The 25,770-nt window shown below is 35.4% G+C and overlaps 4 protein-coding genes across 4 annotated transcripts; 3 read left to right on the plus strand and 1 right to left on the minus strand.

Annotated features, from left to right (window-relative positions):
* The first annotated feature begins 361 nt into the window (after positions 1–361).
* On the plus strand, positions 362–8,433 carry LOC125177585. Its single transcript, XM_047879561.1, has 3 exons — positions 362–398; positions 720–1,197; positions 7,491–8,433. Exons 1-3 carry the CDS (start codon positions 362–364, stop codon positions 8,431–8,433), a joined length of 1,458 nt encoding a protein of 485 aa, XP_047735517.1.
* A 9,487-nt stretch (positions 8,434–17,920) lies between these two features.
* LOC108668673 (chymotrypsin BII-like) lies at positions 17,921–20,084 on the minus strand. Its single transcript, XM_018155916.1, has 6 exons — positions 19,894–20,084; positions 19,481–19,579; positions 19,323–19,327; positions 18,783–18,863; positions 18,464–18,576; positions 17,921–18,004 (listed from the first exon to the last, which is right to left on the minus strand). The coding sequence occupies exons 1-6, from the start codon at positions 20,082–20,084 to the stop codon at positions 17,921–17,923; spliced, it is 573 nt and encodes a 190-aa protein (XP_018011405.1).
* A 2,484-nt stretch (positions 20,085–22,568) lies between these two features.
* LOC108668674 (uncharacterized protein PF3D7_1409500-like) lies at positions 22,569–24,224 on the plus strand. Its single transcript, XM_018155917.1, has 3 exons — positions 22,569–22,667; positions 22,770–22,942; positions 23,672–24,224. Exons 1-3 carry the CDS (start codon positions 22,569–22,571, stop codon positions 24,222–24,224), a joined length of 825 nt encoding a protein of 274 aa, XP_018011406.1.
* A 22-nt stretch (positions 24,225–24,246) lies between these two features.
* On the plus strand, positions 24,247–24,666 carry LOC108668675 (cuticle protein 16.5-like). The gene has a single exon (XM_018155918.1). It carries the CDS (start codon positions 24,247–24,249, stop codon positions 24,664–24,666), a length of 420 nt encoding a protein of 139 aa, XP_018011407.1.
* The last annotated feature ends 1,104 nt before the right edge of the window (positions 24,667–25,770 follow it).

The following is a 25,770-nucleotide window of genomic DNA, read 5'->3' on the forward strand; positions in this document are numbered from 1 at the left end:
AAGAATGAACTCTGATTTGAGCAGAAATTTCTCGGATAAATCGTTTCCTCGCGATAAAGGAATTTATGATTGGAAATTTAAGCATTTTTTGTCACATGAAGCGTTAAGAAAAGATGAAAATTTGTTTTATAGTTTAAATATAGCATCTAAGGCAAACAATTCCGACAAGCTATTGAAACTTAATAATGATAAGATGAGACGTAAAAGAAAAATGTTGAAGAAAAATAACATTGATGGAAGACTCGCAAATAACTTGAATGAACTGTTTATACCAAGTGAAAATGTGGAAAGCAATGTCAGAAATAAGCAAGTTAAAGGCAATAGAAGCAGAGAGAGGCAGGACAAAAAATGGGATTACAAGATGAATAATAAAGCTAAAAAATTGAAAAAATCTTCCGGTAAGCGAGCTGCAATAGATTTTACTGAAAGATCTTTTGTATTTAATGAATTGACAGCCAAGAATTTCATCTCAAATAACTTGAAAAATGTGACTGAAGGAGCTACAAAATATGAAGAAAATATCGTCAGACTCAATGCGAAATCAGAAGAGGATATTCTTCGAATTAAATATTTAAATATCACTGAAAACAATGAAATAAAACCGAATCAGGATCGACACTACCTTGACGAGCAGCACAGTGACGATCCATCAGCCTTTATAGCGTCTGATCTACCGCTAACAAAAGCTCAAAACTTGAGATCTCAGTTTATTCACTCAGGATCCAACCTCACAAACACCTTAAACAATCCTAACGTCATTTCCATTCAAAACGACCAAAAACCTGATCCCAACCCAACCATAAACCGAATCAGCGTGAACGCTAACCAGTTCCCCTTTCCAAACGACCACAAATCTGACCACAACCCAACCATAAACAGAATCAGCGTGAACGCAAATCAATCCCCCTTTCCAAACGACCATCCCCAGGCAACCGACTACCTTCCCCCAACCAAGTTCCACCCTAAAATATACCGCAAAACCTACCCTGGGGTGATAGGGTATCCAGGATACGACATGGGTGCACACCACATCTACTGCGGTCACCACCCTTACCACCAGGGACTTGTTAACAACTCCTGGAGCAGAGAGGGTGCGGCGTTCCAGGTCGGGTCAGAGTGGATCAGAGCTGATGAAGTGGCGCTTGTCATCATCGTCTTGATGCTGTGGTTCGGCGCCATAACGATGTTCATTAATAGGTAAGTGTTATTATAGAGCAATGCTAGTGTTATTCAAAGGTTCGGCGCTATAACGATGTTCATTAATAGGTAAGTGAAGGCTATAGTAATGTTTATTAATAGGTAGGTGTTATTCCTAAGCAATAATATTGTTATTCAAAGGTCCGGCGCCATAACAATGTTCATTAACAGGTAAGTGTTATTATAGAGCAATGCTAGTGTTATTCAAAGGTTCGGCGCGATAACATTGTTTATTAATAGGTAAGTTAATGCCATAATAATGTTAATTAATAGGTAAGTGTTATTATAGAGCAATGCTAGTGTTATTCAAAGGTTCGGCGCGATAACATTGTTTATTAATAGGTAAGTGAAGGCTGTAGTAATGTTCATTAATAGGTAGGTGTTATTCCTAAGCAATAATATTGTTATTCAAAGGTCCGGTGCCATAACTATATTCATTAGTAGGTAAGTGTTCTCATAAAGCAATAATAGTGTTATTAAATGGTTCGGCGTTATAACAATGTTCATTATTAGGTAAGTGTCATTATAAAGCAATAATAGTATTATTCAAAGGTTCGGCGCTATAACAATGTTCATTAATAGGTAAGTGAAGGCCATAAAAATGTTTATTAATAGGTAAGTGAAGGCCATAATAATGCTCATTAATAGGTAAGTGAAGGCCATAATAATGTTCATTAATAGGTAAGCGAAGGCCATAACAATGCTCATTAATTGGTAAGTGAAGGCCATAACAATGCTCATTAATAGGTAAGCGAAGGCCATAACAATGCTCATTAATAGGTAGGTGAAGGCCATAACAATGCTCATCAATAGGTAAGTGAAGGCCATAACAATGCTCATTAATAGGTAAGCGAAGGCCATAACAATGTTCATTAATAGGTAAGTGAAGGCCATAAAATGTTTATTAATAGGTAAGCGAAGGCCATAACAATGCTCATTAATAGGTAAGCGAAGGCCATAACAATGCTCATTAATAGGTAAGCGAAGGCCATAACAATGCGCATTAATAGGTAAGTGAAGGCCTTAACAATGCTCATTAATAGGTAAGTGAAGGCCATAACAATGCTCATTAATAGGTAAGTGTTATTATAAAGCAATAATAGTGTTATTTAAAAATTCGACGACATAACAATGTTCATTAATAGGTAAGCGTTATTATAAATCAATAATAGTGTTAATCAAAGGTTCGGCGCTAAAACAATGTTTATTAATAGGTGTAAAAGAGATCACGCCCTTCTTGATCACTCCCCTTTCTGATCATTCTTATCGATTTCATCGCGATAAATTTCTCTTACTTCGAGATCGTTTCTCTTGTGATCTCTCAAAATAATTTCGCACGAGATCATTCCCTTCGAAATTATTCAGTTCGAAATCATGCCCATAGAAATAATTTCATTCAAAACCATATCTCTCGAGATCATGTTTCCCGCAATCAATCCCTTTAAGATTGTTCCATTTGAAATCATGCCCTTCGAAATCATTCCCTTCGAAATCATTCCCTTTGAAATCATTCCCTTCGAAATCATTCCATTCGAAATCATTCCCTTCGAAATCATTCACTTCGTAATCATTCACCTCGAAATCATTCACTTCGAAATTCTTCACTTCGAAATCCTTCCCTTCGAAGTCATTCCTTTCGAAATCATTCATCTCGAAATCATTCCCTTCGAAATCATTCCCTTCGAAATCATTCCTTTCGAAATCATTCATCTCGAAATCATTTCCTTTAAAATCATATCTCTCGAGATCATATTTCCCACTATCATTCCCTATAACTCCGCTCAATATCATTTCATACAGAATCTCTTCGTTCGAGATCATTTCCCGCGCAATAGGCCAGGAACTGCAGGTGTTATTGCACTGGAAGGCTCACCATTAAGCAGATGTGTTTTCAGAGCACAACTCCTTTGCTGCTCCAACTCTTCTTAACTTCCAGACTTGTTATTGTTGATAATGTTTGTTGTCGAGTGTGAGTTTCAAAAACATGTATTACGCTTGTGTCGGACAAACTTTCTAAGTTATTAAAACAAAAACTTATCATAACATTTATAAAAAAATTCGAACAATATTTTCTAAATCCAGCAAAGCACCATCAACGAATCGCGCCGAAACTCTAAGGGAAAAAATTGAATAATTTTAACCCGGAATAATTTTTAATGGACTTTAAACGGTATATAGAAAGTGTACTATAAAAAATTTCCGAACAGCAGTCCACAATAAAATTCACGCTTTAAACGATGAATAAATACTGAATTCATAGGATTTGCTTGGGGTTTACTGACGTGTTTTTCGGGATCTCGTAAATCCGATTAGGTATTTACTCCAGCCTTATGAAATATTTTCGAGAAAATTTAAAGTTAGAATTTTTCTGCAGCATGCGACCGGTAAACGATTATAAAAATAGAAGAACAAATAATTGTACAAAGACAAGTTTGCTACCCATATGTATTCATATTGACGGTTTGCGATTGTATTCATGGTTGAGGAAATATTTTTAAATCTTGAAAGAAATCATTAATTATAAAACGTTCTTTATTATACGTATATGGAACATTAATCATTAATCGCTATAATTATGTTGACAGGGTTTCAATGTCAGCATGATGAACTATCTTGAACGAATTTTATGATCTCGCAATTAAAAAAGATGTGGAACAAGCGAAAAATTAAAATATGCGCATGCAAAATTAACGAATACTCAAATAAATAATAAACATACAAAATACAGGCATACTACACGTGTGGAACGAACTTCTTGCAGGATTAAAAATTGCGTTCATGTAACTTTTAGGAAACTTGTAATCATCTTCATAAAAGTTGTTCGTACGTCGCAGGCTAATTTTTCGGAATAAAGTTCTTGAAGCTAAGCTATTGAGATCTGGTTAATTTTTATACTATGTATAGAGTAGTTAAATTATGTTAATTAAATTAAATTAATTATCACTAAATAGATTCAACTCATAGTAAAACAATGAAAATTCAACTTTTCGAGTCGTTTTTTCTTAGTTCGTGTCCTTATTTCAAGTCCTGTTGGTATCGATATTAGTTACTATCCATGCCAACAACATTCGTTTATCTTGGAATCGAAATTATTCTTACGAAGACTTCACATTAAGCATTGGAAATAAGCCAAATAATTAATCATTGAACAGATTGAATCGAGCTTCCGTGCTGTGATTTAAGAGAAATTGGCATTTGAAGAGCAAATTTACATTTACCCTCCAATTAAATTGAAATGAAACTTAATGTTACCGATTTCATATTCTCTTTATGTATTAACTTAATATTTCTCGCTCAATAGTTTATATAGTTTATATTCTCATATAATATCTCTCACATAATCGTAAACCGTCAATATGAACACAGGTGGACAGCAAATTAATCTATGTACAATAATTATTTTACATATATAAATTTATAGATAGATCAATAATAATTAGGAAGTTGAAGCGAAAAGATGATATTCAATATAATAGAGGAGGTTTTAGCAAAGAAGGAAAATTCGCTTCAAGTGAACAAATAAATGAAAGTGTTAGCTTCTGCACATTTTTATGTGTTTTGTACCTTGACACTGAAAATTTAATGTGTGTTCTCTGGCTCAAGGTAAAAACTGCGATAATCCGCATAAGAAAGTCACATATATTTTTCACTAAATTAAAATGCCTAAAAAATGTTTTCTTCCCTTGTACTCTGCTGGTCCAAATTGTTATGCGTCGAAAGAACTTATTTTAATACGGGAACTTCATTACGAACTTTTAACTATCATAATTTTTCAAATGACTGCCGGCTAAGTTCAACAAACGATTCCCAAACACGATCAGAGGTTCGTAAATTATGTTTAATTGTTCCTGGGGCATTACAATTTAAAAAATAATTTTTTATAGTCTTCTCAAATCAAATTTTCACCAAGAATTTGAGAGCAAGGAAAATACCACGTAAATTTAGCGTGTATATATTTATCCAAAATATCGTGTTTGCTTTGCTTTTAAATTCTCGGTGAACTTGCCATATCCAATTGACAATAACGCATTTTACGACGCAGAAAACACAGCTTTTCTGATAGGAGTAATGCTCGTTGAGGAATATTTTTTAGGCATCAACGCATTTCTTGACGCATTGCACGTATATTTATTCCAGCAGAGGCCATAGCTCCTTCAAAACATTCGTAAAAATTTCCTGTTAGATTTTGTTTAGATTTTATGGTGAAAATGAGAGCCACGTATCGAACCTGAATCGGCGTTTTCATTCCTTTGACTGTTTCAACTTATGTGTAAAGAAAACTTATGTTTTCAACTTATGCGTAAAGAACGTTAAAAACATTTGCTTCACAAGCACCCAGATCACAATGTGTAACGTACCTACTATGTTACTACCCATGAACAACCATTACAACATGTAAACCATCACGCAAATAACACTGAATTACTGATCCAACTCTATTTTCAATTACTTTAAAGGTACAACTAATATAGCTAATTCACATAGAGGATGTGGTGCATCCAATTTCATTCGTCGTAACTACAAAACTAATATAGCAAATTTACGCGTAGGATATGATGCATCCAATTTCATTTATCGTAACTACTGTTTATTTTACGTGGATTTGCACCGCAAATTTACCGTTTCACCTCATCGTCCAAATTAGATGTACCGTAACTTGCACCCGAGCCTCTCACATGCTGATAAAATCTTGTGAAAATTGAATGTTCGGCGGAACTACGTGTTGAAACTCCGTGCATGACGGCAATCAGCCTAGCTGGCCTCGCCAGCCGCCGAATAAAATTTTCGTTTGCATACCTGCCAAGCTCAAAACATACCTATCAAGCTCAAAACATCCCTGCCAAGCTCAAAACATACCTGCCAAGCTCAAAACATACCTGCCAAGCTCAAAACATACCTGCCAAGCTCAAAACATACTGTACCTGCCAAGCTTAAAACATACCTGCCAAGCTCAAAACATCCCTGCTAAGCTCAAAACATACCTGCCAAGCTCAAAACATACCTGCCAAGCTCAAAACATACCTGCCAAGCTCAAAACATACCTGCCAAGCTCAAAACATACCTGCCAAGCTCAAAACATACCTGCCAAGCTCCAAACATACCTGCCAAGCTCAAAACATGCCTGCCAAGCTCAAAACATTCATGAAACGTTCAAAAAAATGTTCAAAAAATGTTCTGCCTTGTTCAAAAATATCTTGCATAATAAATAATTTCACCGTAGAGTTCAAAACACAATTGTCATATATAAGAAGTATTGCATAACTGTAGTCTAAAATCACTTTGAAAAATATTACAAAGGAATACAAATCTTTCTTATTGGCTCGTCCTTTGATGCTAGCTGACGGCTTGATAAACTCTGCCGGTTTGATGCACACAGCCGGTTTGATGCACACAGTCGGTTTGATGCACACAGCCGGTTTGATGTGAGCTGATAGCTTGATGCACTGAGCAGACAGTCGTTTTGATGCACACAATTGGTTTGATATGAACTGATAGCTTGATGCACTGAGCAGTCAGTCGTTTTGATGCACACAACTGATGCCAACAGAAGGTTTGTGTGAAGATCTCTTTAACAAAGCCCAACAGTTCACAGTCTGAGATGTAAACACGCGTTTTGCACCTGTAAACACGCCTTGGCCTTCACGCTCCCAATTGTGTACAAGTTGATTGTGTACTTCTCTTTGTGTTTGTACTTGTTTGCTGCCTTAATGTTAATTATGTTGCTATTGAAAACATTGCACTGTTATTCATAAAGGTGAAGATAATTGATTATAATCGTGCAGCTCTTGATTCACCTTCAGCAGTAGTGGTTAATATTTTATCAATTGTTACGTGTAAAAGGATTTCGGAGCTAAACATTTTTGTTACCGTTTGGTTCACATCAAATTAGAGTTAGAGATATAGATGATTTATATTCGCATCAAATCCAATTTCATCCTCTGGCTAATTTATTATTTATCCAAATTTTATTTGTAAAAATTGCTCACCATTCGCTTACTTGTTAAGCATCGGTTAGTCCTCCATTTTCAATAATTCGTATTCAATTAAGTATATTTTCGAAGATTGAATCTAATAATTAATATAATAATATTAGGTTTAATAAATGTAATTTTACATATTATTATTAATTAATTTATTTTATTTATTAATTTCATAATAAATAATAAATTAATAGCTAATTTATTATTGAAGCTTATATTTCTGAATATGAATCATCCATATGATGGCATTGATTAATTCCTATATATAAGTTTTAATTCTCAGTTAACTTTTCATCGCGTATCTCTCCACAGATGGGGTAAACTGCGTATGCTGGAGCCGTATCAGCCTGCATATTCTGCCCCAGTTTCGGCCGCGGTAAGGCCGGCCAACCTTGCTGGGCCAAACGGCGCCCTTGGCCCACAGGTGGCCGCCACTGGGCCGACAATCCAAATCCAAAACCCTCCGGAATTAACCTTCTGCCGAGCCAAACGCATCGAGTCCCTTAACTCCTTCCGAGACAATTTCCGAGAGGGATACAAAGATGCCTACAGATATTGGGGTACCCCCTCAAAATCGTTCACATCTGGTCTCGGGATCAGCGGCATGGCTGGGGTCTGGGGGGCTGGATCTTCCACGCTCGGTATCGGCATCGGCAACATTGGCGGAAGCTTTCAAGAGTACCGGCGAGCTTCATCCGGCAGCACTTTGGGTCTAGCACCTTCCGGAAGCGGGATCGTCGAAAATGGACTGAGGTCAACTGAAATGTCCTCGTGCCATGCTATTGGTCGCAGTCACAGTATCTCTGGTAGTGCTCACCGTATCCATCAGTGTCATGTTAGTTCCCAGAACGTGTGTGGTGAGAGACATGGTAGTAACCGGGACTTGTTTAGTGGTGATCGATCTGGAAACAATCGCGATCCGTGTAGTAGTGACCGGGATGGTAGCACCCATAACTTGCTTTGTGGTGACCATAAAAGCTATCATCGACCGCCACCAATAATCAACATCGCAGATACGAGCATCACAATCACCAACACCGACGACGACAGCACCAGCAACAGTAACAGCAGGAACAACAGTGTTAGTGACCTGCGCAACGTTGCTTGTTGTGTTGATTGTGGTGATGAATGCTGTCACCATCATCATCATCATCACCGAGGAGGCGAGTTTAGGCCGCTGTCGTCACAAATTAAAGTACGAAGTGCAGTGGACCTTGTCACGCTCGTCATGCAAGAGAAGAGGAATTGTCACTAAAAATTATAAACTGGTCGCAAAGAAAATGTTGTATTTATCCGTGCACATTCGTATTATGTTTATATAATAGGTAAATAGAAGTGAACATATCTGACATCTCTTTATTTTAATCTCTGATTATCGAAAGCCCGAATTGCGCCAAATTTATATAACCTACATATTGTAAATTCTATATTACCTACATATTGCCTTGGATAACCTACACTTGTAAATTTACTGTAATATGCAATGACCTCTAATGGAACAATATATAATACGTACGTTATTTTTCCAAGTTTAATAATACTCATGTCAAGTATACAGTCATAGTTTGTTTATATTATTCATTGTGTACCGGAACTGCATTTACTTATACTTATGAATAAAAATGAAGAATAGAGTGATTACATTTTAAAAAGGATGAGTTAATAGTTTTAGTAATATAATTAATATTTGACAAAGTAACTTTGAACGTGAAATAGTGAACAATTCTAGGAAAAAAATATCAATACTTAATTTCTCACGACGTCTTATTGAATCAACTAGAAATTAGAGTTGATTTGATGAAAATATAAGGGAGAGTAAGAATAAAATTATACCTATATTGAACAAACAATTCTGACTGCGTTTGATAAGTTTTTCCTGTCAAACAATCTTAAAAAATAGGGTAAACAGACATATAAGAACTAATAAATCAACAAAAACAATGTATTACTAACAGTCTTTGTTTCTAAGAATTTTCTATACTTTACCATAATTTTTATTCATTAAAAGTCAGTTGTATATTTCCTTACCTTACACAATTTTATCGTTTGAAAGTTAAAGAATTTCTTAATTTGCTCCACAATTTCCATAATTTCATAGCCTAAACTAACATGTATTTAAGGAAATTAGCATGTCCTCGTCTCCCACTCTGAGCAACGTTCTCAGCAGGGAGAAATATTATGTTTAATGGAGAGGGAAATGCGGTGAAGGCTTTTGGAATTGAATATTAACTTATTTCTTACAACATTAATCTATTAAGAATAATTATATTCATTAATATTAAAAATTCTTATTCACCGGATAACGTGAGTAATTGAAGTCCATCAATGCTGGTTCAATACACAGTAATTTTGCGACATATTTATGAAAGAGGAAAATAAGGTGAAGAAAAGGAATGGAATATATACTTCATTTTTTACAATTTTCGCCAAATTATTCAACAAAATTTTTTATTGGCCAAAATCAAAGTTTCTAATGGGGAAGAACAATTTGAGTTCATCAAAAAATTTATCATCAAAATATCAGTTCATCAAAATTTATTTTGTCGAGGCAAAATTTATGTATGGACACGACAGAGAAAATTCATGTATGTATGGACACGACAGAGAAAATTCATGTATCGACACGACAGAGAAAATTCATGTATGGACGCGGGAGAGAAAATTCATGTATCGATACGACGGAGAAAATTCATGTATGGACACAACAGAGAAAATTCGTGTATGAATTCATGTATTTCGTTGACGTGGTGTGAACAACTGTTGATTTTGTTGACGTAGTGTGAACAACTGTTTATTTTACAAACGCTAATGTAGAAATCCTTTTCAAAAACATGTTGATTCAATTGTTTGCCTTTGCTCCAACAAAATCCCAACCTCATTTATTCTTCTGTTTTAAAAAAATGATCTGTTATGTAGTTATTTCATAGCCCGTAGGATTGCTTGTCAGGATTAGATTGTGTTTAATAATTAGAAAGAAATATTAATGAGGATAAGAATTCTCCACGATGATCATAATTCAGGTTAATATGTATAAAAAACGTATGTAAAACTTGCATTTGTTTCATATGATGTTGTTTTTGATTGTATCAAATTTTCCGCCGATTCCTGTGAACATTTTTTTAGAAAAAGCTTGAAAAATAATTCCGTTAAGTTTAATATCATACATTAATTATTTTTGACAAATAATAATATCTAACATTTTTTCGATACTTTTTTATGTCACGATCACTCAATCGTGACGAGAAATCCTTGCCTGCAACAAATGAGTGTTCTCAATTAACCTACGATATATATTAAAATATGAAATAGATATACCAATGGAGTAGTTTTAATTATAGAGTAGATTGGCCTCTATTGTAAATTGACATATCGTGTAAATTTAACTTTAGAGTAGATTGACCAACCAAGCAGATTGACATTATGAGGAGATTGATCTACGAGCAGATTGATCTATCGAGTAGATTGACTGATAGGAGATTGATCCACGAGCAGATTGACATTGAGAAGAGATTGATCTATCGAGTAGATTGACCAACCAAGTAGATTGACATTGAGAAGAGATTGATCTATCGAGTAGATAGACCAGCCAAGTAGATTGACATTGAGAGGAAATTGATCTATCGAGTAGATTGACCTACCTACCTACTACCTATATAGTAAACTGACCTACACTGTGTAAATGTACCTCTAGAGTAGATTGACTTATAGCCTTTCTACTGAAACACTTTCTACTTTTGCATCTGATGTGTGTTGTATATGGTAGATTAATATGTGTGAACTTATATATTTATAGGCTAAAATGTATGTGCGTATATATTTATTGACTATTATGCATGAGCATATCTATGTTCAGCTCTTCTGCCTGGTTGTACAATCCTTGCAGAAATTCCGTCATAAATGAAAAATTGGAATTGATTGTTCCTAGTGACTAGGAATTGGTTGTTATTAGTGACTGGGAATTAGTTATTATTAGTGACTGGGAATTAGTTATTATTAGTGACTGGGAATTGATTGTTCCTAGTGACTACGAATTGGTTGTTATTAGTGGCTGAGAATTAATCATTAAGTACCTGAGAACTGGTTATTATTAGTGACTGGGAATTGGTTGTTCGTAGTGACTGGGAATTGGTTGTCCAAAATTCTGCCAGATTTCAGAGCAAAAATTATGTTTGTTAACAGATTTCATCAAACTCAAAAATTTACTAAAAAATGTCAACACACATTATAATTTTTCGCTATAATTTTCATGGTCATATATTTGCATTATCTATGTTATCTCTAACGTTGCTAAATAAATGTTTCTTCCTCTTCAGCTTCATCTTAATTAATTTTGTGTAATACAGTTAATCAAGAAAATGTATGGAATGGTAAACATAATGAATATACATGGAATATCATGCATATCATGCACGATATTCACAGTTAAATATTACTCAAATGTTTCCTGTACCAGGCATTCTTCTAGAGAGCGACATATTGCGTTATTATCACAGTTCTGTCCGTTGTTGATTATATGTCAAATTATTATGACATCTCTGTGCATTGTTGATTATACATAAAATTATTATCACAGTTCTGTCCGTTGTTGATTATTTATCAAATTATTATCACAGCTCTGAGCGTTGTTGATTAAACATTAAATCATTATTACAGTTCTGTGCGTTGTTGATTATACATTGAATTATTTTCACAGTTCTGGACGTTTTTGATTATACATAAAATTATTATCACAGTTCTGTGCGTTGTTAATTATACATTGCGTTACTATAATAAATCTGGACGTTGTTGACTAAATATCAAATTATTATCACAGTTCTGTGCGTTGTTGAATACAAATTGCGTTATTATCACAGCTCTGTTCACTGTTGACTATTCATTAAATTATTATAACAGTTCTGTATGTTGTTCTTTATATGGTGCAATATTATAAGAAATATGCAGATTTTTATTATACATTCGTTAAAGTTGTGAACGTTGTCTTTTATGTTTTACGACCACGTTATTCATACACGCAGAAAATGTCTTTGTGTTCTAAATAAAAATGTGGCTGCTCCCGTTAGCGTATTTTTTGGCTAAAATGCTAAAAAACACGAATTTTATAAAATGCAGACTGGTTAAAATTTGGACTTCTTTTGAACAAAGATCAAAGCCTAAAACTTTATTCACCTCAATTTGTTATGCGAGTATGTTTACTCAAAATTTGCCATTCATATTTGTTTATTTCGACTATTTTATTTATTGTCAGAACAGATGCGATTTAAAATGAAGAAAATTTAATGAAGCTGTAACGTCTTTAAAATTATTTTTGAAGAGATTTATGATGGTAATTTGTAGATTTGTGTGATTAAAGTTTATTAAAACATATTATTAATGGCTTAATGTCTAAAAAACATGTTTAGATATTGCGGCAATTTAAAATTTTGCATTATTTGACACTACACTTTGATTTGCTACGTATCAGAAATCAATTATTTTGTTCTATTTGTGAATTGTTTTGGCTCAACTAATTTTTAATAATTCCGAGTTCCTCTGGTCAAACAGTTTATTTACTTCATTAGTATTTTAATTAGTTTTTAATGAATTAATTAATTAGTTTATCAAGGTCAACCAATACCTTAATTTACTCCCGCCCAAGTTCATCAAACTCAATTAGTACTCTCAAAAATCATAATATTAGCAATATCAAAGTAAACTGTCGCTAATCCTATATATATCAAGGTCAAATAATGCTCTCAATGATCAAAATTTTATAAATTTCCAACAATAATTTCTTAATTATTTGCTTCACTTACCAGGATTTCCCAATTTTTTGTGATCATTAATTTTTGTGATCAAAAAGTTTTTGATCGTAAAATTTTTTTATTTGATGTGCTCATTATTACCTGATTAAGGTTGCTGTTCGAATTTAGCGATGGTCCAATGGGACCAGTAAGATGGCGCGTGATAATAGTAGTAAATTCATAATCCTCAACTTTTCGGTGAGGATTATAAGTTTTTTTTCGCATGAAAAAGCGTCTCTAAAAATCGTTCCCGATTCCGAAATTGAATAGTGATGCATACACTACAGTTCGGTACCCACTGCTTTGCCTCAGCTAATTATGATTTATTTCAGTATAATCATAGGATACGATACATATTATCGAAATTTTGTTTACTCTGTTTAATATCATTTAGTTGCACATTCGTAGACTTTTTGTAAAATAACATCGTCACCAAAAAAAGCGAAATGAGACGAGAATTATCTATGAGCTTTAAATCGTAACTTTTCGAAACACTTCAATAAAAAGTGGAAAGATCTTCACGCTGATCACAAAATTTGTTTTATTGTCCTGTATGACTTATAATTATATAATCGGACCGCGAACACGTCGCGAACACGTCGCGAACACGTGTCGTAAACACCTTTGCGAACACGTTGCGAACACGTCGTAAACACGTAGCGAACAAGTCGCGAACACGTAGCGAACATGTCGCGAACACGTCGCGAAAACGTGTCGTAAACACGTTGCGAACACGTAGCGAACACGTAGCGAACACGTCACGAAAACACCGCGAACACGTCGTAAAAAAAAGTCGTAAAAACGTCCAAATCAGGTGCAAAAAATCTAGAATGTCCACAGCTGGTCATACACATGTAAATTTATGAATGAAATACTACGGATTTACTACTATAAAGGACTTAATTTTCTAATCTTGTACGTTAATCCTACGATAATTAATCCGAATCCCTAATTATTTAATCGAAGGTAATGCAGTTCAATTACCAGTCCTGAATGAGGCCAACGGCATTGATTTATTGAAGTGGATGTGATTAATTTAATCTAAATCAAGGGTGGTCATGACATTGAAATCACCGGAACGTTATTTACGAAGGTTATTCTGAATAATGCAATACTCTCAGCTTTAATTATTCATTGCAGTGTGGAAAATTTGGCTACAAAAATTATTAACATATATATTTATTTTTTAATTCAAATATATGTATCTGGAAAAGTTATTTATATTTTGAAATAAATATTCATAAGAACTAATTTAATTATATCGGTTTTATCATTACCCGGATATTAAGCCTTTATTTTTCGTGGTCAGTTTTTTTGGAAACATAATGGCTGACTTTTTATCTCAACTAATGGGCGAATTTTTCAAATCAAATAATGGGTGGAAAATGGAACTTGATCTTTCAACAGAAAAAATGGGAGAAAATAAATTTGTGAATAAATTTGGGAGTGAATAAATTTGTGCATTTTTATGTGAATAAACGAAACCCGGTGGAGAATTCACGCCGCGCCGGTGCAGGGGCAAACAACCTAGTTTTATGTACGTAATGCCAACACACAAAGAACCCTCATGTTCCCTCGTCTCCCCTCACCTCCCCTTATTTCCCCTCTTTGTATTGACCATGAAGTTGGCAAAGCTGTCGTTACCCTAACTGTTGATTTCATGCTGCCAAATTACCCCAACATGGCCGGCCATTACCAAGAGAATGACTCCAACACCGCTCGAAATTACCTACAAACTTACCCTATGAGAGAAAAATAGTTCTGAGGAAATTGCGGATCGTTCGGGCAAGTATTACTGGAAATTACTTTACCCTAAAGAGCTCGTTCGGTAAAATTTACCCATTAAGTAATTTGTAATTAATTTTCAATGTCAATGTACATGTCTTTTTCCAAAAGTTCGACATCTTACGTAAACGAAAGTTTAGGTCGATAAACTGTTTATTTCTCCGTACGAACAGACGGTTTTTAAACATTTACGGTGCGAAATCGTTCGTTTAAAAAACGAATGAAAACAACATCAATAATAGTACTGGTTTGTAAGCCTTGTTTTTATTTCTTGCGAATACTATATGTGTTTTTAAACCCACAGGTGCACTTAGCTCTACTTTATAAATACTTTGGTAAATCTACGATACTATAATTGTATCTAAAAGCAAAGAAATCGTCAAGCAAATTCACCATATCGATATTGAAAACGTTTCGGAGTCCAGCTCCATCATCAGTCTGATGTAACGTTACAAATTATTGTATCTATAGTATATATTAGAGATGCCATTACAGCCCAATTATATAAGAACCACATATAATTCTCAATTTCCCTACATGAAAGTGTAACGACCATTGGCATAAATTCTCGATGCTGTAAATACACGATAATCTAAATTGCATTGTCACAAATACGCATTTCGTTAATTCTTCGTTACAAACACACATTGTGTTACACCTCCGTTACAAGCACACGTTGTGTTACACCTCCGTTACAAGCACACGTTGTGTTACTCCTCCGTTACAAACACACGTTGTGTTACACCTCCGTTACAAACACACGTTGTGTTACACCTCCGTTACAAGCACACGTTGTGTTACACCTCCGNCTAGATGTGTATAAGAGACAGGTGTTACACCTCTGTTACAAATACACGTTGTGTTACACCTCTGTTACAAACACACGTTGTGTTACACCTCCGTTACAAACACACGTTGTGTTACACCTCCGTTACAAGCACGCGTTACACAAAATCGGATTACGCAACACGTTCGCTACAAACACATTTACGTTACAGCTCAGTTACAGTTTTTCATTCCTAAAAAGCGTTACGTTAAAACTTCGTTACAACACGCCTAAGGTTAAATTTTCTCGTTAATTCATCCCAGCGAAACTTTACTGCAAGTTCATCTAATTAACTCCAACGAAAGGGGCCGGGGAAATGATTCTCATTAATCAGGCCAGGATTTAATCCTCGGCAAACTCATTAAGAATTAACCACAAATGCTCAGGAAGACAAGAAATGATGGCTTAGCAAACATCCTCTGATTGAGACGATGAGGCGATTTGAACTTAGGGATTAACAGAAAAATTAATCTATTGATAAAATAAAAGTTATCTCATTAATTATATTTTGATGGAATCTCAGGGTTACATTAATTAAAGTTTTCATATGTACTTCATAGACAGATGACTTAGGATAAAAAATTTAATGTGCATTCCATAGACGAGTGCCTAAATTGCAGGAGTATGTAAAATTTTAATCTATTATTTTTTTATTTCTACATAAACTCTCTAATAATTTAATTAGAAACACAAATTTCATACATACTCTAAGTGATTTCCCTACCAGTAATCTACTAATGTAATTTTTTGCCTAAATATTTATTTGCAAAATCAGCCGCAAAACCTTCATTAAAAGATTGAAAAAGGAAATCAAAGTTGCTATTGTTTCCTTGATTCAGTGTTTGATTTTAACTACATACGGAAATAAATTTGCCAAATAGATAATCATGTAAATTGATGCCGCTAAAATTATCATATCATTATGGCCAAATCAGAAGAAGGTTCTCGGATAAATTATGCATCTCTGCCGGTATAGGCTGACAATGATAAACATATTAGGATAATAGGGTATATTAATTTATTAATCTATAAATGATATAAGATACCAATATATTAGGATATATTAATAAATAGTTCAACTAAAGCGAGAAGTCTAAATTAGGACGAAAACTTTTGCTCGGCAGGCAAGACTGAATAAAAATCTAGGGACCGGTTGAAATTGTTCGGCGGGCCGGACTGAATAGAAATCTAGGATGTCATATCCACGGCCAACATATAAAGGCCTTCAATAGTTGCCTACAATAATCCGTCCTAGATTTCAAAGAAGTGAAGATTCAATCAACAGAAAAAATTTCAGACGTTTGATCGTGAAACCGGCCACATACCGTTTAGATATATCAGCAATAAAGAGCAAAGGAAATCGTCAAAGACAGGGCAAAGGATACCTTCAAATAAAGAGTTCAAATAAAGGATACCTTCAAATAAAGGATACCTTCAAAGGTTTCCAACAATAGAAAGCGAATGGTTGATAAAAAAGGAGCAAAGTATTTTATTTTTTAAATAAAGAGAAGAGGACACCGTCATAATAGGAGCAAAATAGTATGGTTAGGTTGGAGCATCACGCAATTGGGATGTAACTTTTTTTATGAGCGCTGAGAAAGAAATTAAAAGTTGAATGAAATATACAATTTTTGATCTGTCATCTCAAGTTTTTATTGAATAAAATAGTATGTATTTTGCCATACGACGAATATAATATAATATAATATAATTTAATTTAATAAAATATATTATAATATGGGGAGTAGGGTGGGTCAAGTTGAACACGTATTCAGTGTTCAACTTGATACGTGTTCTGGCCTAAACTTAATAATAACTTATATTGTTCCATTTCATGCTGATGGACTACGGCTGGAGAAAAAGCCGTATGTTCACAATGTTGAAGCTTTTCTAATTAAATGATAAGCATGGGTTTAATTGCTGTTTTGTTGGCCATCAGAAAGTTCTTAATATATATTTAATAACATTTGATAGCAAAGTGTCTATCTAAAAATACAATTCAAAGTTGTATCGAATGTGTCAGCTTGAACATTGTAGAATTCTTGAGATATTATTTGGAACTAACGCTTCGAGCTCTTCTCTATACAATGGTACTGATGAATTCTCTAGTAGTGTGATGAATGAAGTTTTTATATTCCTACCACTCTCTACGTTTATGAACACAAGCATTGAGTGCAAATAATGTGATTTAAAAATTGATATAACTTTGGTTGTATCCAGTTAGCTGGCCAGTTAACTTTCAAAATCTTTCTACCTCCACTCTTTGGTCAACAGAAAATTGGACATTAATATCCACCTTATTATTTAATAATGTTTACTTGAAGTTAAAATTCGGGGAGAAATTTAATAATTCAAGGATCGATGACGATGCCAGTTTTTTCAGAGATCCAGTCGAGGTAGTGGGTGACGCTGGTGAAGCCATCCGTGAAGCCTACCTCGCAACCAGCGGAGGAGACGAAAGACGTGCCGCGTATGTAAAATTCATTTTTTACAGCCATGATTATTGTTTCTGCTTGCTTTTTTTCAGATCATTGTCGCAGTAAGTCTTGTCTCCGGCCACGAAGTTCATGGGGGCGCCTGAGCTGGCCTGGAGTTTGAGGAATGACCGTTAGTCTTGAGACTTGCGAGTACTACGGTTAAACATTGTTAAAATTATCAATGATCATCTTGAAGGAATTTAAAACGATCTTCAAAAATTCTTCCGTTTTTTTACATTATGAAGTATCAAATTTTAACTGCAATTAAATTTTTAAATTTTCAAGACGAGAAAAGTGATATCACATTATTGTACTATTAAATTCCATTCATTCGACAATCCGTAACACATTTATAACGTGCAATATGGCCCATTTTGATAAAATTTATTGTGGAATCTTTGAATGATGTAAACTCACAATACAAACTCCTGTGCTTTCGGCGCAAACTACGCCTGAAGAAGCCTGAAGACACAGCCATTCGTCGTTGCTAAGAACCACCAAGTTCTGGAGTATGACGTCATCGTTGAACCCTGTTAAGAGAAAAATAGCATCTTACGTCACCGATGTCTTCTGCGGATAATATCTTGAAAAATTTCTCGCAATTTGAACTTGAACATACCGCTTTACATGAAAGTAGCGGTCGAGTGGGAAATTTTATCGCAATCTAAACGAAATATTTTAGTTTAAAACTATTGCGTAATTCATTTTGAGTGGAATTTCGCTTACGAAGGTTCACCCAAACTAGAGAGGACGAATTTATCTCCAGCTTCCAGCTCAGCAGTACTCTTAGACGGCAGACACACGGGAGAGATATTTTCTGTGGAAAAATGAAATGCGTTCTTCTTAATACAGAGCTTTTTAAAATTCTTGAACAATTTTAACTATTTACTAACAATTTGAACTATCAACGCTTTTCATGGTATATCCTATTCATTCAAGCATTCATTATAATCACGTTTGCGCACTGTTTCCTCTGTGATATCTCTTTTGGAGTCTGCCAAATCAACATTGATAATCACTGCTACAAAATAAAGTACTATTCCTTTAACATTCGATCAGCTTATCAAAAGCCTCCGTTTAGGCGCATCAAATATTATTTGCTATTTACATGTGATGATAAGTAAAGAAAAAATGTAAAATTATGTTTCTTTTCAATTTCGAAGCGCAAATCTCTCCGCTGCTAAGCGAAAGTCGCACACGTTAAATTCTCTCAGTGTATTCATAACGGAATTTCGTTCTATTGACACCGTGGTGCAAGTATCTGCGGATAACGTACCAAGCCTGCACGTACGTTACGTATACCAGCAAGCCTGCAACTGGTGAGTGTTGATTCTGAGTGCAGTAAATCAAGGGAAGAAATGTTCACCTGACCAGACCAGAGGTTCAGGCAGTCAGATGACAGCGATTTCGTTCCTGAGGAGGATGCCGCCTTACTCTTCGTGGACTGTGAAGTCGGTAGAAGTTAGGGACACTTGGTAGCGGTCGGGTTGCCGGAGATCGTTGACACCGGCGACAACCTCCACACTTGCTGCCCTATAAAGTGTACAGTTAGGAACTACAACAGAATTAGCAATTAATTCTTCATCATAAACCGTTTTCTATTGAATCAAATAAGAATTTTTGGCGACTTTGAAATCTGCAATGCATTTTTACAATATTTTCGCTTTACAATGATTATTCAAATTATTTGCACTTGACGGGATACAAAATTTTAACACCAGATTTAGCGAAATTTCGAGTAATGGATTTCGTTCGAGTAGTGGAGATTTCGAGTAATGGAGAAAAGTTAATTAGTTGAATAGTACTCATAATTGTTAACACTTAAATATTCGTGTTGATATCCTCACCCGTCCATGCAGTGCGCCGCTGTCAGAATCCATTGGTCATCAATGATGGCGCCGCCGCAGAAGTAAGCGTCGTCGATGAAGAGGGCGACCATCCAGGGGTAGGAGTGGGGCGCAGCTACCTCGCCCTCAATGGCGCGGTTCTCGACGGTCACTGGACCGCAGCCCTCAACTGTTGGCAAACTTCTAAACATCGTTTAATGCAATTAAAATCCATGGTTTTTATGATTGGTGATTAAAATTTGTCTTTATTACTCATTACACCGCAGCGCTCAACTGCTGGCAAACCTTCAAAAATTTGCAGTTATTGAACAGCACTTCAAATTCTGCTAGCTGTTGAACAGTCCTCCAACAACCTGTAGGTGTTGAATAGTCCTGCAACAGTCCTCCAGCTGCTCATGGCCGCCGCTGATGTGGTCACTCGACTAAAATACGCCCATTACACGCCGATATTGCCTGCCGGTAAAAAATATTTAATTTAAATTCACTTACATTCTTTACTTCTAAAATAAATAAGTTTAATAAATTTTTAAATTTACTAATTGTCAGTTAGAATATTTGCTTTTACAATGGAAGCGCCATTGAGGAAACCATATTGCGCCACATTAAAAGGAACCAGTTCTTCTTATACTAAATAAAAAGAAAATTTTACAAATCGATCAATTAATTCATATTTGACAATTGATTCACATTTCAAGTGCTTATTGGTAGTCTCGATGATTGATTGTTTCAACCCATTGTTTACCAACCATATGATTGGACCGCTATTCCCCCGTCGGTTGTGGTAGCAGCGGTTGGAACACCCCCCCTCAACCCCTGCAGTCTCACCCTCTCCGACCACCAAGCATATGCCTGGTAAACTTAATAAAATTGAGTTTTATTCTTGACTTTAATTTTTCTACTCATGATTATAGTTTCAAAATATAAATACTTCTCCAAATTTATTTTTGTTATGTTCTCATAATTTTAGAAGTTGTGCAATTGATAATTATGTTAATATTGTTGTTGTTAAAGATGTTGTTTTTTAATTTATAAAAAGTATTAAATCTTACTATTATGTTCATATGATATAATAGTGATAAATAAATTTGAATAATGTATGCAATCATTTTGAAATTTGTATCATTATTAATTAATTGTTCTTCAAGTTTATAAAGTTCATTACGGTAGGAAGGAATTATCTGCAGTACTCAATGTGGGGTAAATATTTCTTCAGGGTTTTTTCATACTTGAGTGTTGACTTTGCATGAAACTATCAAATCCCTCATAAAATTATAAATTTTATCCGGAATCATGTGATAAAATATCGATATATAGCGGTACTCAACTAAAAATTGTGCTTTAAAAAAATGAGTGTCGAGAACGAGATAAGAAGCCTAGAGGCTGGCTCAAGACAGCCGCGTAAAGACGCAACCAACGACCTGCCTTTTTATTGACGTCTTCTTTTGTCTGAACTCGAGCCAGTTTTTGCCTTAGACTTCAAACTTAAACTTTACATTCCGTCTGCAGTGAATTCGACTATATGTAGAATAATGGATATCTCTACACTCAGATATTGATTAAGTTAATGATACGTACGTAAAGAAAGCGTCGTCTACACTCAGATTTTGATTAAGTTAATGATACATACGTAAAGAAAGTATCTTCTACACTCAGATATTGATTGAGTTAATGATGCTTACGAAAAGAAAGCGCCATCTACACTCAGACTTTGATTAGGTTAATGACACGTACGTGAAGAAATCATTATCTACACTCAGATTTTGATTAAGTTAATGATACGTACGTAAAGAAAGCGTCGTCTACACTCAGATTTTGATTAGGTTTATGCTACGTACGTAAAGGAATCGTTATCTACACTCAGATTTTGACTAAGTTAATAATAATACTAACATAAAGAAATCGTTTTTGGTTTTGGTCATGTGAATAATTTTATTCAATGAATAAGACGCACTTTATTTTCAAAGAGTTGATTGCGAGCTTTGCAGGGCGTCTGTACTAAGAGTTTAGTTGCTCGGGTTCAACTTTTCGCTTGCAGAGACGCGTTGCTTGCCTGCAACAAAATGAAAGAAAAAAAAAATGCGCTAGTTACGATCGTTATAGTTGCTGTATGATTGTAACATGTTTATTCATTTACATGTTTTCTTGCGATTTTATTGCAGAATGTTTGTGACTTTTACAAATAAGATACATGTATTTATAATATCTACAATTAAACATAGACTTGATAACGACTTGGATTTGATTGAAGAACTGTTCGCCCTCAGTATCAAGATTCTCTCACAAGGAAGAGAACAGTACAAAAAAAAGCGAGATGAAATATAGCGCTTGTTACGGTGGTAATTCTGTTTTAAATGAGAGACTAGACTCTGAAACATGATAAATGCGTACATGAGAACAATAACTATATCACTGCTCCCATTAATTTCTATTTAAATTTCCCTCCTCAAATTTATTGTTATTTGGCTAATGTCATCTTCTGTCTTGATGATTATATTTATTTAAAAAATGTTTAGCTCACTCTTTCTGTTAATAATAAAATATCGTAATATAAATTCGTTATGAAACATTAGATTTTCAATACCTATTGGAAATTCTCTAGCCATGTTTGGCATTGTCTTAATATCACAGAGGGAAGTCCTAGGACTTTGTCAAGTCCCAGGGCTTGTGAAGGCGAGATGGACAAGCGGAGTCCATCTCAAGTTGTGCGCGCAGGGCCCGAGTCTTCGGCCGAGGAGCTCGACCCATCAGAAGTTCCGTGGCCATACTTTCAAAACGTAAGTACTTACGCTCTATTTTCTTGTCTATGATTGGTGGATTTTGCTTGAAAGGCTGTCAATGATTGGCTGATGAACTTACGATCTCTTAACTTTTTTTAGAAAGTATGGGCTCCGGTTTCCGCTCCCGCGACACCGCCGACGTCCGACCATGTGGCCGGTGCCTCTAAACTTGGACGGAATGGTGACGGAGAAGATCGGTTATCGCAGCGTCAGGCATTCCAAAGTGACGGTGAATTTCATGATGAAAACCGGGACGTGGAGTCCGATGACCGGTGAACTGCGACTTTGGTTGATCCTCAAACTATGCGATCGGTGGACCACCAAACTGGGATTTTGGTTGACCAGAAGAAAACTATGACGTCTAATGTAAAAAGCAAGTACCATTTCAAGCAGCCAAAATAGCGTCAATGTTCTTCCAACATGTGAAAAAATGAAACGCCGTGATCTGCGTAATCAAACGTGCGTTACAGGATGCGAAACATCTCGGCTCGCAGACCGTAATATATACGAAGAAGTATCAAATTAACAAGCGGGCTATTGCCTAGCTCTTTGATTAAACAAGGAATAGATCATAAAAAAGCTTGAACAAAGCTGCATCCTCTCTTGGATCAGCCACCACATCGAGTGCTACCGGAGTTACAGGTGCTTTACTAAGGTTCTTAATGTCTTAAAATTGTTTAAATTTCGATTTTCAGCTGATTTGAACTTAGGTTTACTGCTGATATTACTTTTCAGTATTTATATTCGTATGCGATGTGTTCCTAAAATTATTCTAGTGAAATTCAATGTTTTATCAACAGGTACCAAAAATTTCATTTAAATGTACCGAGTGATAATGAAGTTAATTGAATATTCGTACCAAAGACCGTAGAGTTTTTTTAGGGAAGTAGCTCTTCAATTTTTGCAAAGTAAGTAGCAAAGTTCTCTGAAAAAATGATATATTTGCTATCGCATTAAGATGAAATAATAAATTAGAACTTCTAACTGTTTGTTGAAAGCAGGGTTTGCAGCGGGCAGCAGCAGCACTCCGGACTGGGACGAAACGATAGCTGCGTTGAACGAGATCAGTGCCACTTGTGGGGTGGTTGCTCGACAATCTGCCCAACACCAACAGTAGATGCCACACCCACACAAACCACCACACCAAACCACAAACCAAACCACAAACTAAACCACAAACCAAACCACAAACTAAACCACAAACCAAACCACAAACCAAACCACAAACTAAACCACAAACTAAACCACAAACCAAACTGCAAACTAAAGCACAAACTAAACCACAAACTAAACCACAAACCAAACCACAAACTAAACCACAAACCAAACCACAAACTAAACCACAAACTAAACCGCAAACTAAACCACAAACCAAACTGCAAACTAAAGCACAAACTAAACCACAAACCAAACCACAAACTAAACCGCAAACTAAACTACAAACCAAACCACAAACCAAACCGCAAACTAAACCACAAACTAAACCACAAACTAAACCACAAACCAAACCACAAACTAAACCACAAACCAAACCACAAACTANACTGCTGTTAGTTACTCGGTGCTTGATGCTCTGATGGTCGCGACTGCTGTTAGTTACTCGTTGCTTGATGCTCTGATGGTCGCGACTGCTGTTAGTTACTCGGTGCTTGATGCTCTGATGGTCGCGACTGCTGTTAGTTACTCGGTGCTTGATGCTCTGATGGTCGCGACTGCTGTTAGTTACTCGGTGCTTGATGCTCTGATGGTCGCGACTGCTGTTAGTTACTCGTTATTTGATGCTCTGATGGTCGCGAATGCTGTTAGTTACTCGTTATTTGATGCTCTGATGGTCGCGACTGCTGTTAGTTACTCGGTGCTTGATGCTCTGATGGTTGCGACTGCTGTTAGTTACTCGCTGCTTGATGCTCTGGTGGTCGCGACTGCTGTTAGTTACTCGTTGCTTGATGCTCTGGTGGTCACGACTGCTGTTAGTTACTCGTCACTTTGGAACTAGTGATGAAAATGTACCTATTGTAGTGATGATAGTCAACCCTCATTATTACAAAATAGCATCTTAAGTTTTATATTATTCCAAAAATATAGTCTTATATATAACTCATATTTAAAATTATAGAGCTGATATGTGTGGAGTTGCTGCTCATTTGCATAAAGATGACGTCGAAAAAACGAATGACTTTCAAATATATTGTACGTTAACATGCTTACTTGACACAAATCGATCCTATTCGAGTATATTAGAGTATAGCATATAACATATAGAGTATAGCCTGGATCATGGATACTGTGTTAAAATGGTATCAGTGTCAAAAGAGGTTAACTAATAAAACATTATTCTGTTTGGATTGTAATGAATAAATATGTACAAGCAAATTCAATTCTAAAAATTGATATTTCTTCAAATTTACATCGGGAATCTCTTCAGATTTTTGGATGAGGCTCATTCATTTAACATGGTTTAGTTTGGTAATTATTTTTATATCAGAAATCAATATTGTTCTTTACCAGTCCAAGATCATATTCGGAATGTATTCCTGTCAGAAAATTAATCCTCTAAACCAAGTTATTTGCCGTACCTGAAATACGTTCATTCCGAGAAAATTAATTCCGTTAAGCAAAGTTCGCTTATGCATTGAAAATCCATTAACACTAAATCCATTCAATCCACTAAAGAAAATGATTGCTTTAATAATTACAATTAATGAAGTAAATATTATGAATTAATTAAAATAATTTTTAAATAATATAATATTAAATAAAAAATTTTATTAATTAATTATTATTATTTTTATATTAATATTTTGATTAAGAAAAAAATTAATTTATTTATAACTAATCCATTAAATCCATTAAAAAACTAAACTCATGACCTGCATGGGACTAATCCATGACCCCCAGGACGGGCCAGCGGAGGCGACGCAGCAGGTGCTGCAGGTGCTGCAGGTACAGCAGGTGCAGCAGGTGCAGCAGGTACAGCAGGTGCAGCAGGTGCTGTAGGTGCTGCAGGTGCTGCAGGTACAGCAGGTGCAGCAGGTGCTGCAGGTACAGCAGGTGCAGCAGGTGCAGCAGGTGCAGCAGGTGCAGCAGGTGCAGCAGGTGC

This window comes from Hyalella azteca, unplaced genomic scaffold, assembly GCF_000764305.2.
Source record: "Hyalella azteca isolate HAZT.00-mixed unplaced genomic scaffold, Hazt_2.0.2 contig3348, whole genome shotgun sequence".
Classification (NCBI taxonomy): Eukaryota; Metazoa; Arthropoda; class Malacostraca; order Amphipoda; family Hyalellidae; genus Hyalella; species Hyalella azteca.

Excerpts from the sequence above, each read along its gene's own strand:
- LOC125177585 (XM_047879561.1), top strand. The coding sequence starts at position 362 with ATGAATAATAAAGCTAAAAAATTGAAAAAATCTTCCG. Across the intron at positions 399-719 it reads AAAATTGAAAAAATCTTCCG|GATCCAACCTCACAAACACC; the intron begins GTAAGCGAGCTG and ends TTATTCACTCAG. Across the intron at positions 1,198-7,490 it reads ATAACGATGTTCATTAATAG|ATGGGGTAAACTGCGTATGC; the intron begins GTAAGTGTTATT and ends ATCTCTCCACAG.
- LOC108668673 (XM_018155916.1), bottom strand. The coding sequence starts at position 20,084 with ATGTTTAGAAGTTTGCCAACAGTTGAGGGCTGCGGTCCAGTGACCGTC. Across the intron at positions 19,580-19,893 it reads GCGGCGCACTGCATGGACGG|GGCAGCAAGTGTGGAGGTTG; the intron begins GTGAGGATATCA and ends TACACTTTATAG. Across the intron at positions 18,005-18,463 it reads AAAGCACAGGAGTTTGTATT|GTAGGCTTCACGGATGGCTT; the intron begins GTGAGTTTACAT and ends GCTGGTTGCGAG.
- LOC108668675 (XM_018155918.1), top strand. The coding sequence starts at position 24,247 with ATGGTCGCGACTGCTGTTAGTTACTCGTTGCTTGATGCTCTGATGGTC.